This window comes from Brassica napus, chromosome A8 (genome assembly GCF_020379485.1).
Source record: "Brassica napus cultivar Da-Ae chromosome A8, Da-Ae, whole genome shotgun sequence".
In the NCBI taxonomy this organism is placed as follows: Eukaryota; Viridiplantae; Streptophyta; class Magnoliopsida; order Brassicales; family Brassicaceae; genus Brassica; species Brassica napus.
Genome location: NC_063441.1, coordinates 13,008,811 through 13,022,753, shown reverse-complemented (window position 1 = coordinate 13,022,753; position 13,943 = coordinate 13,008,811). Strand labels below are relative to the sequence as shown.

Here is a 13,943-nt window from a genome sequence, read left to right as displayed (position 1 = left end):
TTCAACTCTAAACCATAAGCCTAAATTAGTTAATCCTAGTGTTATAAATATCTACTTTTGAGACCAGAGTGCAAATAGAGAGTTATGATTGACTAGTGGCTTAGTGCAAAGTTTCTCAAGTGATGGTTATGCTTTGAAAAGAAGTAAGAACTGAAAACTAACAGGTTTTGTTTGAACATTTGGCACTAATATATCACCAAGCTTTCATTCAAGCTGAATTATTTGGAAATTGCAAAATCTGATTGAAAGTTTCGACGATTTTACGCCTAAAAGAATTGTATGAAACTGAAGAGGTACAAAACCAGACACCGTGGATCATACCCATATAATTTTGTCAACACAAAAACTTGATGATTTATGCAGAGAGAGAGAGAGAGATAGATTAAGTGTTTTGTCACAAGTCACTCCAACTTTGCAATGACTGCGTCAACGACCTCTTGAGTAGTGCTTTGTCCACCAAGATCTTTAGTCCGGCACTTTCCTTCAGAGATCACTTTCTTCACTGCTGTTTCGAGCCGGTCAGCAAATGAAGGAAACTGAAGATGTCTAAGCATCATGGCTGATGAGAGAAGCAACGCCACTGGGTTTGCTTTGTTTTCCCTTACTATCGAGTCTTTCCCGACATTTCCTGCTGATGCACCTTGCTCAAACACCGCATGGTCAGCCCCCACGTTTCCTGTTCATATTACACAAGTCTCAGAACTTTTCCAGTACTGTATCTAGAGAGGGTTAATGAGAGTATATTGAACATGCTAATTTTACCTCCAGGCATGACTCCGGTGCCTCCAGCAATACCAGCGGCAGTGTTTGCAACTAAATTACCATAGAGATTGGGTGTTACCTGCAAAACATTTAATTTCAAGAAAAGAAAAACAAGGCAATAATATGATTTGTTATAATGAATTTTCAAGATATTTGAACATACCATGACGTCAAACTGCTCTGGCTTGGCTACAAGTTGCATGCAGCAGTTATCGACAATAATCTCATTGTAAGTGATCCCTGGATACTTTTTAGCAACCTCACGACAAGACTCCAAGAACAAACCATCAGCAAGCTTCATGATGTTAGCCTTGTGCACCGCCGTCACTTTCTTCCTGTTGTTCAGGTAAGCATACTCAAAAGCATACTTCGCTATACGCTCCGAACAGAACTTCGTGATCACCTAAACAGAGACAACAATCACCGCATCAGATCCAAGAAAAAAGCCTAACTCCATCACATCCACCAAAACCAAATCAAGTCTTCTTATTGATATCACCCTAAAGAAAATGCCAAACCATTCTTCCTTAGCTAAGATTCCATAGATTCAAGGCTGCTTCCATGTCACACTAAAACCCATAGCATTAAAGGTAGAAAGTATAGCACTCCGATCATCCACGGCTAATGGAGCTCCCACTCGGTCGGTGCCAAATAGATTCTATTAAACCTTTTCACTATATACAACAAACCGGGATGTTACAGAAAGATCCAAACTTTATATGACCTGAAGACTCTCCACAACATCATAAGCTAAGATTCCATAGATTCAAGACTGCTTCCACGTCACACTAAAACCCATAACATAAAAGGCATAAAGATCCAAACTTTATATAACCTTAAGACTCTCCACAACATCCTAAGCTAAGATTCCATAGATTCAAGACTGCTTCCACGTCACACTAAAACCCATAACATAAAAGGCATAAAGATCGAAACTTTATATGACCTTAAGACATCCTAAGCCAAGATTCCACAAATTTCAAATCAGGGCAGCTTCAAAATCGAAACTTTACATAACCAAACCAACCTTAAGACTCTCAACAACACCAGGAACAACCTCATGCTCAAGCCCAGCATACTCGCCTTCAGTATTCTCCCTAATCACAACGATATCAACATTCTCATGCCTGGTGGGCAACCCGGGCAAGTTGAAGCAGTTGACAAGCGAGGCAAAGAGGTCAAGCTCCTTCCTCAGCTGCACGTTGAGCGAGCTCACGCCGCCGCCCACGGGGGTCTTGAGCCCGCCTTTCAAGCACACCTTGTTCTTCCGTATCGACTCCATCACCTCCGCCGGCACGCGGCTCATCTCCCCCTGCACGTCGTACTTCTCGAAGTAGATCGGCGCGTGCATCGCTTCCATCACCTGCTCCACGGCGTTCGTCACCAGAGGGCCGATCCCGTCGCCGGGGATTAGAGTCACCGCGCGTGGCGCTCCGTCGCCGGGTCGGGGCATGTAGGTTACGGATCGGGTCTGGGTTCTTGAATTGGCGAGGTGTTTCAGGAGGGTTAGTGATCGGCGAGACATGTTTTCGTTGAATCTGACAAAGTTTGATCGAAAGGGAAGATGATGATGATGGCCTTTGAGAGCTGAGGAGGCAGACGAAATGTGTTTTCTTATTAATTTATGATATTTACACAATTGCCCCTTTATTATGTTACCATAAATAGATTTGATACTTTCTTATCGGCAATATCATCATTTCAGATATTTATGCAGCTACTCCCAAATTGTTTTGTTTCTAAAAAGACATACCCGAATACTCAAACAAATACCCAAAATATTCAAATATCTAAAAAGATCCAAAATTTTATCTGAAATCTGATCCAAAGAACTAAAAAATACCTAATATTATATTTTAAATTTTGAAATTGTACCTGAAACCCGAAACTATAACCGATAACATAAACCTGATAACTAAAATTATTCAATTGAAATTCTCAAATATAACTAATATACACAAAATGTTTTGGGTATTTTTGGATACATGATCGGGTCTTGGGTAAGACATGGACTCGACAAACACATGCGGGTCCAAAAAATATCCAATAGTTACTTTGTCTGGATCCGGACCAAATCCAAATCTGTATTTTTTTAGTTGGTTTCGGTTCAGTTTTTGGGTATGAGTAAAATGCTCAAGCATAAGAGGGAATTACATAAAAGTATGTACATACAAAATCTCAAATAAACTAATTCATAAATTATATAATTTTAAAAAAAATATTCTTCAATATAATACAACTTTTAACATAATAATATATAATAATTAGAATATACTATTTTATTTCAAAAAAATATATAATCTAAAATAATCCACGTTTCGAAAACGCGGATCAAAATTTAGTATAGGTTAAACTTCCACCTATATAGATTGACCTTTTAACTCACCACACAGGATATGTCAAATTAGAAAATGCCAAAAAAGATAAGAAAATCAATTTAGTTGTACGAAGACAGGTTAAACTAAGGTTGGATGTTGATGAGTGAATATTGTTGGGATTGTTAAACCTCATGTCCAACTCTCTATTATCTGATTAGTACGATATTGTCCACTTTGGGCCTAATTGGCAAGCCCGCATGGATTTACTTTTGGTTTCCATCCCAAAAGGCCTCGTACTATTAGAGTTGGACATCTCTTTATATATTAGACACTCCTTGTCTAATTATCCAATGTGGGACTTGGATTGTTATATCACATTCTCCCCTTCAAACTAAGGATCACATTCATCTCGTGTCCCACAACTGACTTCCAGGATCTTCTGACTCGATATCTGCTACACACCTTTCATTCCTAACTCATAGGATACCCATTCATCACTCATTCATCATCCAAAGGGTATTTCGGTCTTTCTTGCAGATTTCTCGTCAACTGCGCTCTGATACCAATTGTTGGGATTGCGAAATCCCATGTCCAACTCTCTATTATCTGATTAGTACGATATTGTTAGTTTCTTGCGCCAATTTTTTTAATTATCTGAACGTTATCACTTAAAAAAACTTTAAACTATAGATTCATGTTCCTTATCAGAATTAGAGAAGGAATTAATTGTTCATGAGTTCCTCCGTAAATGAAAGAGAGGAATTAACACTGAAACTCATTTGTTAAAAAATTGACAAAATTTTCAATTTGATTGGTATCAATTTTTGAGGAACAATAAATTCATCACATTCTTTTTCTAAAATGTGGTCACCAATTGAAGAGTATACAATGGAAAGGAAAAAAAATGAGAGGAGTGTTTGAGGTAATGTGAGAAGAAGACCGCTTCAAAAAAATCAATTTTTAAAAATCGAGAAGTTAGCTTTTAAACCGAACCAACCTAATTTGTTATGTCTCAGTCATCTTAGCATCATAAATCGAAATTGGTTTCTGTTTTTGAGAGAATGAATCACATTTCAATATCTATGTTTAAATTTTTTAAAATTATTTATTTATGGTGTTTAATTATGATGTAAACCTAAAAAAAAAAGAAAAGCATGTAAACGATCGTGTAACAATAAAAAAGAAGCGATGAGTCCATTTAGAAATTGTTTGTTTTCCCGCATATGGGTACTCCAATTCTTTGGCTGGGGAACACAAAGGGTTACTTCATCAGAGAAAGTGACAAACTGTGACAGGAAATATATTTAGCTATCCGGTTTAAACAAATATATATTCTTTGATGGTTTTATGAAACAATTATATTGGAGGTCACTTTATGTCTTTTTATTACACTATAAAACACTTTTGACTCCTGAGGTAGTTTTTCACACTGATCGATACATATTGAGCATACAAATTCCCAACATATCCTTTTTCTTCCTTTATTTATTTACTTTTTATTCACTTTAGTTCTATCCTAACCAAAAAAGTCAAAACACGTTGGTGGATTGGGAAATGCAATTTTATCTTTCTTCTTCGTTATCTTTCTTCTTCATCTTCTTTCTTCAAAACTCTATTTTTTTTCTAAATCAAAATCTTTTTCTCCAAAATCATTTATCCAGAGAGCTTATCTTAAATCATTTATCTATGTTGTTTAATCTATAATTTAAGATACATCAAGCTATTGGATCGATGACAACAAAAACATAGATGACGGTGAAGACGTAGATGAGAGCAAAGCTCGGTGATGTAGACAGCAGCTGTATCGTAGATGACGGTGTAGACGTAGATGAGGGCAAAGCACGGTGAAGATGTAGATGAAAGCGCGGTGACATTGACAGAAGCTGTATCGATGACTGTAGAGATGTAGATGATGGCGAAGACATACCACAGTGGAGACATGCGACATCGACCATAGACAACAACGGAGACGTAGACAAAATTAACAGCAAAGACATACGCGACAGAGTGCTGAGACTAAAGGAAACCAAAGAAAACTGGAAATAACAAAAATAGCGCCAAAAGGTTTGGTTTTCAGAAGGTTTTGGTAATGATGGCCATAGGCTCATATGTATTTGAAATGTGAGAGGTTCTGATGAAAAAAGGTTGGAGCTTGCAAAGTATGTGAGTTAACAGATGAGAGAAACTTGTAAAGTATGTGAGAGGTTCCGATGTTTGTAAACTATGTGAGTTCAGTTGACGCATGAGACAAACTTGAGAAGTCTGCTAAAGCTTGCGGTGAAGAATATCGCTTGAGGATGTTTGTAAAAAGTATCATGTAGATGTTGTAATCGGCGTACATGTAGCTTTTTGTAAACAAATGTACATCTGTACAGTCAAACATTGTGTACACGTCAATGGTCAAATATAAGTCTAAATATATATTATATTTTTTATTATATATGTAAAACATTCAAACATATTCAACGTGTATAGTATACTAGTAAATGTTAATATCCATTAAAACACCTTTGATTGTACATTGGCTTTAAGTGTCCATCTTTTCCTATTTTGTACACCAAAACATATTAATTTGTACATGTGGATACCGAGAACTCTGTGTACATGTGGCTACAATTTTACAGTAGTATATGCATATACTACAACAATATATATGAAAAGCACTAATTTTTCTTCTCAGTAACATAGGTCGAATTGGATATGAAACCATCCATATGATTATCACGAATAGTGTATTGTGAATATTGTTAACTGATGTGTTTAGGCCTCTTTACTTTGTTCTTAGTGATGTATGGGAATCGTTTACAGAGTGGAGTGCTTACAACTGATTCTGATTTCTTAAGCTCACCTCAGTCAAAGTACCAATCAAGTGTTCAAGATTATATGTATGGGCAATGCAACATTTGATATTTTTTATACATGGCTTTCATAATAAAAAAAAAACCATAAGAATATTACTTAGTACCAAGGCATTCCCACCAAATATCGTTCACATGGACAACTGAGACGTCCACATGGACAATTTACACAAGGCGTACACATGGACAACTTATAGGAGGCATACACATGGATATCTTACCTCGCCAAGCTGCCGTCAACTTAGTTCCAATCTCTCCGGATTTACATCATCTAGGTTCATCTGCGGCTGAGACGTAGATTGAGCAGGAGGTGGAGATACATCGGATTTCTTAGCCACTTTCCCTTTGCCTTCATTTGTACTTATGGTTACAACTCGTTTTTATGATCTTTCTCTTGTGGTTATTCTTGTGGAGGTTGAAGGTAGAGGTGGAGAAAAATAAGTTAGAGTCAACGAATCAAGACTTTTCAGAAAAACTCCACCATCAAAACCATTTTATCGAGAGAGAGAGAGAGGAAGAAGGTGATGAAAAAGAAAAAAAAAACAATTTTATTAATAAAAAAGGTATGGCTGTAAATAAAAGAAAGAAAGAGATATTGTGCCTTTAAAATATTTTAAACTAATTAAATCTCTTTTCACACACCACAAAAGGTGAATGTCGTCAGGGGTTAGTGCTGTCATTTTACTTTCACAAACTACCTCAGTAGTTGAATGTGTCTGATTGTGTAATAAAAAGACAGAAAATGTCTATTTATGTTAATAACTCTGGTTTTTTATGTATTTCGGTTTACTAGAACCAAACCGGTTCCAAACACTATATTTACGCCTTTTAGCTATTCTGAGAAATCAATCAAGAATACAACTTTAACTTGTTCTCCAAGTTCTCTTCTCTATCATCACCAGTCACCATCATCGCTTATCATAATCATAATCACTGATTCATGGATCTTCGTGGTGACTTTCTATTCTCTTGATCACCTCTTGGACCTTGATTCTCCTATCTTCGAGCTCACGGAGAGCTTCTAGATCAGGATTATATTTTCATGTTACACAAACCTAAGACAAACCTTAAAGTCTTTTTCTGTTTGTTTTCGTTTTTTTTTTGGTTAAACATAAAGTTTAGAGTTTCACGCTGTCACTTGATAGAGAAAAGAGAAAGTAATCAAATACCACAAAAAAGTTTGCATTTTTCCCAAGTTTCTTCAAGCATACCCATGATTCAGTTTACCTTTTCTTTTAGTTGTTAAAGACCCACTTGCTCTTCCCTTTTCATTTTAAAAATATATATATAGCCCTTTTGCTTCTTATTCATGCCTTTCTTTCAGCTAGATGTTTTCAGTATAACCAATCTTTTGTTCTTAAAAGGATGATATTGGTTTGGGTTTTGGCATCTCTGCCACACATTCCTTGCCAACCCTTGTCTCTCTATGGTCAGGTAAGGGTTTCATCCTCGTGACACTTATTTCCAGGTTTGGTCAAAGCTACTCTCTTTCCTTATCTTACATATTCTCTTGTCCATAACAAGTTTCTAGCTTTATCTTATGTTACTTGCCTCACAATCTTTCATTTTGTGAATACTTGCTGTTTTTTTATATCATACTTGGTGTTTCAGTAACTGAGAAGGCCAACATGTCTTGCGTTTTGGTTCTGTTGAGCTTCATTGTTCTTAGTGGTGATGGGATCATTTCAGAGGGAGCTTCAAGGCCTCATGTTGTTAATGTTGGAGCAATCTTCGGTTTGAACACTTTACATGGTAAAGTTGCAAATATCGCCATGAAAGCTGCAGAGGATGATGTGAACTCCGACCCCAGCTTCCTTGGGGGATCGAAGTTGCGTATATTGATGAACGATGCTAAACGCAGCGGATTCCTCAGCATCATAGGAGGTGAATAAATGTTTAATAGTTCTTTTAACAATTTGCTTTATTGATACTAATTTGCAACCAATAGATAAAGAATACCACAAAAATAATAATAAGAAACTAATTTTTTTTTTGCACCAAAAACTAGCAAGGACAAACACCAATGATAACACATCAGCGATACTAAACTGATTTTGTTTCGAAATAAGATAAATTAGGTGAAAATTATTTATATGAAAAGAGACTACATACCAATATTCCTAAATTAAGTTAAGAATACTTTGAAAATTTTGGATCTATTATGAACAGAATTGCTAATGAATTTTTTTTTTGAACGTATGGTTAATGAAATTTCTTAGTCTCTTAATAAGTTTTGTATAATTAAATATTCAGAAAATTAGCATACCAGGAGAAAAAAAAATCAAAATAACATTACTTAAAGTTTAAAAAGTTTTTTTATTTTATATTTGAGTTTGAGTTTTGTGATTTATTATCAGGAGATGAGATTAGGGCAAGGGTAGTTTAGGTAGGTATGAGTGTTAGGGTGTCTATTCATGTTTTGTTTCGGGGGTTCAGGTTTTTTTTGGAGTATAAGTAGCTTCATTAATACTTCAATATTATAAAAGTTCGATTTGGACTTAAGGCCTAACTGGTGTGGTGTAAAGTTGTGGTTACACATACGGTTATGGGTGCGGTTATGGGAATTTGCAGATGAGGATGATTGCGGTTTTAAGGGTTACTGAAAGATTAGTACAATTGGTATAGCGGTTAGAAATTGGTGTATTTGCGAAATACTTATAACTGGTTAACTACCAAACACATCAGTGCTTAAATAATAAATTAATAATATTTATATTTTATATAATTATAAAAATATTAAAATCATATTATTATAATAAATATAAAATTTCTATTTATAGATTATACTATTAATTTTTTTTTAAATATGCAGAATAATTTTGTTTAAAATTTTTATAGTATAAATTAAAATATATATTTTTAAAAGAACATTATAGTATAAATTAAAAAATATATATTTTTTAAAAAATTGTAGTATAAATTAAAATAAAATATGTATATATATATTAGTATTACTATTATTTTATATAAAAAATTACCATTCCGCAACCGCAAACGTTAGTTGGAACCAGGTTTTGAATTTAAGAGATTCATAACGGTTTGAAGCGATTTATAGTGTTTCCATTGATTGTTTTAAAATGCCAACAACCGTTACCAACCGCAAAAACTACGTTTGTAGATGCTAGCGGGAAAACTAGTCATGCTCTCATGTGAAAATGAGTTGCACTCGGATACTTTTATATTTGGTACTAAATCGGGCTTAAATACTGAAGTAATTTAGTCCCTTAAATTACTGTTATTTTGGGATATTTTTTGGTTATATGCTAATTTCGTAAAAAATAAAGTGCTATCTATAGAATTTTCCCTTCTATTTTTGTTCTGAAAACTAAACTCTTACTTATCCTTGTCTCGGTTTTTAATATCACAGCGTTGAAATTCATGGAGACTGATGCTGTGGCTATAATTGGTCCTCAGACATCGATTATGGCTCATGTTCTGTCTTACATTGCAAATGAGCTTAAAGTACCTATGTTGTCATTCACAGCTCTAGACCCTAGTCTCTCGCCACTCCAGTTCCCCTTCTTTGTCCAGACAGCACCTAGCGATCTCTTTCTAATGCGTGCCATTGCGGAAATGATCATTTACTACGGTTGGTCAGACGTGGTTGCATTGTACAACGACGATGACAACAGCAGAAACGGTATAACATCTTTAGGCGACGAGCTTGAAGGAAGACGCTGCAAGATCTCTTACAAGGCGGTGCTTCCTCTGGATGTTGTGATCACAAGTCCTCGTGAGATCATAGGTGAGTTAACCAAGATTCAAGGGATGGAGTCTCGTGTAATCATTGTGCACACATTCCCTAAAACAGGTAGAATGATCTTTGAGGAAGCCAAGAAGCTTGGCATGATGGAGCAAGGCTATGTCTGGATAGCTACAACATGGTTAACTTCTCTATTGGATTCATATAGCCCTTTACCTCCCAAGAAGATTGAAGCCATTAGAGGGGTGCTCACTCTTCGTATCCACACTCGAGAATCAAGAAAGAGAAGAGACTTTGTGGCACGGTGGAACAAGTTGAGTAATGGAACTGTGGGATTAAACGTTTATGGACTCTATGCATATGACACTGTTTGGATCATTGCTAGAGCTGTTAAGAGTCTTCTTGATAGTGGAGCTAACATTACCTTCTCCAGCGACTCTAAGTTAACAAGCTTGAAGGGAGGAACACTTAATCTAGGTGCCTTGAGCATATTCGATCAGGGACCACAGTTTCTTGAATTTATTGTGAAGACAAAGATGTCTGGTGTCACAGGTCCAGTACAGTTTCTTCCAGACAGATCAATGCTTCAGCCTGCTTATGACATTATAAATATTGTCGGTGACGGGTTTAAGCAGATAGGCTACTGGTCTAACCATTCTGGTCTCTCTGTTATACCTCCTGAGTCACTATACAGCAAGCCTCCAAACCGTTCTAGCTCAAACCAACATCTGTACAATGTGACTTGGCCTGGTGGGACGTCTGAGACGCCTCGTGGATGGGTGTTACCTAACAACGGGAGGAGATTGAGAATTGGTGTACCTAATAGAGCAAGCTTCAAGGACTTTGTGTCAAGTGTTAATGGAAGCAATAAAGTGGAAGGGTACTCCATTGATGTCTTTGAAGCTGCTGTAAAACTGCTTCCTTATCCGGTCGCTCATGAGTTTGTCCTTTTTGGAGATGGTCTCAAGAACCCAAACTACAATGAACTTGTCAACAATGTCTCTACAGGGGTTAGTAAAAAAGGATCAACAGATCATAACACAAAGCCTTTTCTAGAGAGTTGACTGTAATAGAGTTGAGATTTTTCAGGTGTTTGATGCTGTGGTAGGTGACATAGCCATTGTTAAGAGACGAATAAGGATTGTAGACTTCACTCAGCCATACATAGAGTCAGGGGCTTGTAGTGGTTGCTGCTGTCACAAAGCTAAATGATACTCCTTGGGCGTTCTTGAGACCTTTTACTCCTCCTATGTGGGCTGTAACAGCAGCTTTTTTCCTCATCATTGGATCAGTAATATGGGTTCTTGAACATAGGATCAATGATGAGTTCCGTGGACCGCCAGGGAGTCAAAGTTGTTACAATACTCTGGTTAGTAAACAGTCACTGAAGCTACATTATTCCTATATATTGGTGTATAACATACCTATTCCCATGCAGGTTCACCTTCTCTACCATGTTTTTCTCCCACAGTAAGTTCATATATACTGAAACCCCAGCTAGTTACTATTACCTGTATAGAGTTTCCTAGGGATAGGCATTCGGATATCAGATCGGGTTCGGTGAGATATTTTGGATATCGATATTTCAGATCTAGGAAAATTGGTAATGACCACATAGTTTAAAATTTCAGATCGAACTATCTTTCCGGTACAAATAAGTTCGGTTAAATCTGAAGAACCAGAAAAAAATCATTTGCAGCCACTTATTATAACCATGTATAAAAAAATAACCTCCCAAATATTCAGGTCGGATCTGGTGTTCTTATATCCAACATGTCCAAAAATATCTAAAATATCCAAAATTATTGAAAATATCTAAATTATCCAAAAGTAACTAATATATTCAAATTTTTAATTGTAATTTTTAAAATTTGAATTATTATAAACATTAATATAACTAATATTTCTAGATATATATATATATATATATATATATATATATATTATATTTATAAATATTTTCGGATATCCTAAATTTTTCGGGTTTGGATACCAGTGGGATATCTATACCTTAAAATTCGGATCAACCCTGTTTGGAACTTTGGCTCTGGATAATTTGCCCTGGTCTAACATCTTGGAGATGTTCAAACTTGCAGGAGAGAATACAGTGAGCACACTCGGTCGTGTTGTGTTGCTCATCTGGCTTTTTGTGGTTTTGATCATCACCTCAAGCTACACAGCTAGTCTTACATCGATTCTTACAGTGCAACAGCTTAACTCACCGATCAAAGGAGTAGACACACTCATGAGCAGCAGTGAACGTGTTGGGTTTCAGGTAGGTTCTTATGCTGAAAACTACATGATTGATGAGCTTAACATCGCCAGGTCCAGACTTGTGGCACTTGGCTCTCCAAAAGAATACGCTACAGCTCTTCAAAACGGAACTGTCTCTGCTATTGTTGATGAACGTCCTTACGTTGATCTCTTCCTCTCGGAGTTTTGTGGGTTCGCTATAAGAGGCCAAGCGTTCACTAGAAGTGGCTGGGGATTTGTAAGTAACCCCTTTTCTTGAAGTTTCTCTAAGCATTTGTCTGAACATGAATCTTGATCTTCTTGTTTTATCTGAAGGCATTCCCAAGAGACTCTCCGTTAGCTGTTGACATGTCAACAGCGATCTTAGGTCTGTCTGAAACAGGACAGCTTCAAAAGATACGTGAAAAGTGGCTTTCGAAATCTAACTGTAGTAACCTGAATGGTTCACACTCAGATGATGATCAAGAACAGCTTGGTCTCCATAGCTTCTGGGGGCTATTCCTTATGTGTGGGGTTGCTTGTTTCATCGCTCTCCTTATCTACTTCTTCAAGATAGTCCGAGACTTTTGCAACGACCACAAGCCTTTGGAAGAAGCTATAGTACCTTCGCCAGAAAGCTCGCATTCTAACACATTGCATACGTTTCTTGCTTACTTTGACGCGAAGGAAGACAAAACCAAGAGAAGGTTGAAGCGTAAACGGAATCATGATCTCTCTGTAAAGTTTCCTAGACCAATGTGATAGATCTAATCATCACTCAACTCAAGCAATCTTCTTCAGGCATAACAACATACCTCATGAGTATAGAAGTAAGAAAAGGAGATTTTGATTATGTGATTCTTCAAAACATATGACTTGCAGTGTACGGAACATTGTTGACGCAAGAAGTTAGAAAAAATTGATGCATACATAAACTTGTAACTTGTAAGACAAAGCTCAAGCTGTATTAATTTGTATTGGCAGAGTATTGGTTTCAGTTGACAAACTGAAAAAACTTGAGTTGCCAATCCGGTTTAATTAACTTCCCAAACCGAAAGTTTATTCACAGAAGCTGAACTGAAATCAATTGATTTGTTTTCATTTTTTCTACACTTCCAACAAATTGGTAATAGAAATTAAACCAACTTATACCCATTTTAACCGGAATTACTTTCAAAAATCACTCGGATTAAACAGAAAATAGTGTGGTTTCTATTTCTTATATAGAGATTAAACCAAGACCAGCCAATTAACCGGACTATTCCAAGTATACGGGTTGGGTTTGGCTTTTCTAGGTTAGTGGTTACTGATTACTGATTAGTCTTACTTTGAAAAAATAGATACTAATATATTCAAATGAAAACATACTGAAACTTATTCGTTTATAGAATGTACAAAGAAAATACATACATCGAAAGACATACCAAACGATGTGAAAACATTACATGCTTAATGGTTACTATAGTATACCATTGATTTATTCTGTCACAAACTCGAAAGGTGTTCATAACTTATTCATAAAAGCAAAACACCCCCATTTATTTATTATTATAACATATAAAAAGACATAGGCTTACATAAGAACCCTTTAGTTGATACCATTGACAGCTTTGCGTGGAGTTTCACCTGAAATGGAGTGGCGATCACAAAAGCTCTTCAATCTATCAAATGCATCCTCCAAAGTTGGAGTATCCATGTCAATAGAATGCCTCACCCAGTTCTTCAAAGTAAAAGCAATCCCTAAACCAAACCAGCACACAATATATAAGTTGTTTTGTTAAAATTATCAAACAGAAAAAAATGATTGTCTCCCTTGGTAGACCGCTAAACGTTGGTCATATAATGAATACCTGGTAAAGGACGAGTTTTTCCTCGGTAGCTAATTTTTCACAGAAGTCTCATCATCTTCAATGTCCACAAAGGATGATAAGTTCAGCTCGGTCTGCGAGTAGAAAAGAAAACAAAATTTAAAGACACACAATACAGAGAAGGTTAGAATAAGTTCTAAAGATGCATAGTAATGATAGAATACCCAAAAGAAGGTGCACGCTTCAGGTTCATGTAGCAGGT

General features: G+C 36.2%; 1 protein-coding gene, 1 long non-coding RNA gene and 1 pseudogene across 2 annotated transcripts; 1 reads left to right on the top strand and 2 right to left on the bottom strand.

Moving 5' to 3' along the window:
• Positions 1–207: 207 nt before the first annotated feature.
• On the bottom strand, positions 208–2,336 carry LOC106421820 (isocitrate dehydrogenase [NAD] regulatory subunit 1, mitochondrial; the record flags this gene model as incomplete). The annotated part of the gene is given in 5 exon segments (NM_001315823.1): positions 208–676; positions 763–841; positions 926–1,165; positions 1,790–2,286; positions 2,289–2,336. Coding segments are annotated over 4 exon segments (1,091 nt in total), but the record flags the coding sequence as incomplete, so codon positions are not given.
• A 2,139-nt stretch (positions 2,337–4,475) lies between these two features.
• LOC125577384 lies at positions 4,476–12,861 on the top strand (annotated as a pseudogene).
• Positions 12,862–13,238: 377 nt separating this feature from the next.
• Positions 13,239–13,943, bottom strand: LOC125577385. Its single transcript, XR_007315809.1, has 3 exons — positions 13,906–13,943; positions 13,724–13,815; positions 13,239–13,613 (listed from the first exon to the last, which is right to left on the bottom strand). It is a non-coding gene; the product is annotated as an uncharacterized LOC125577385 (long non-coding RNA).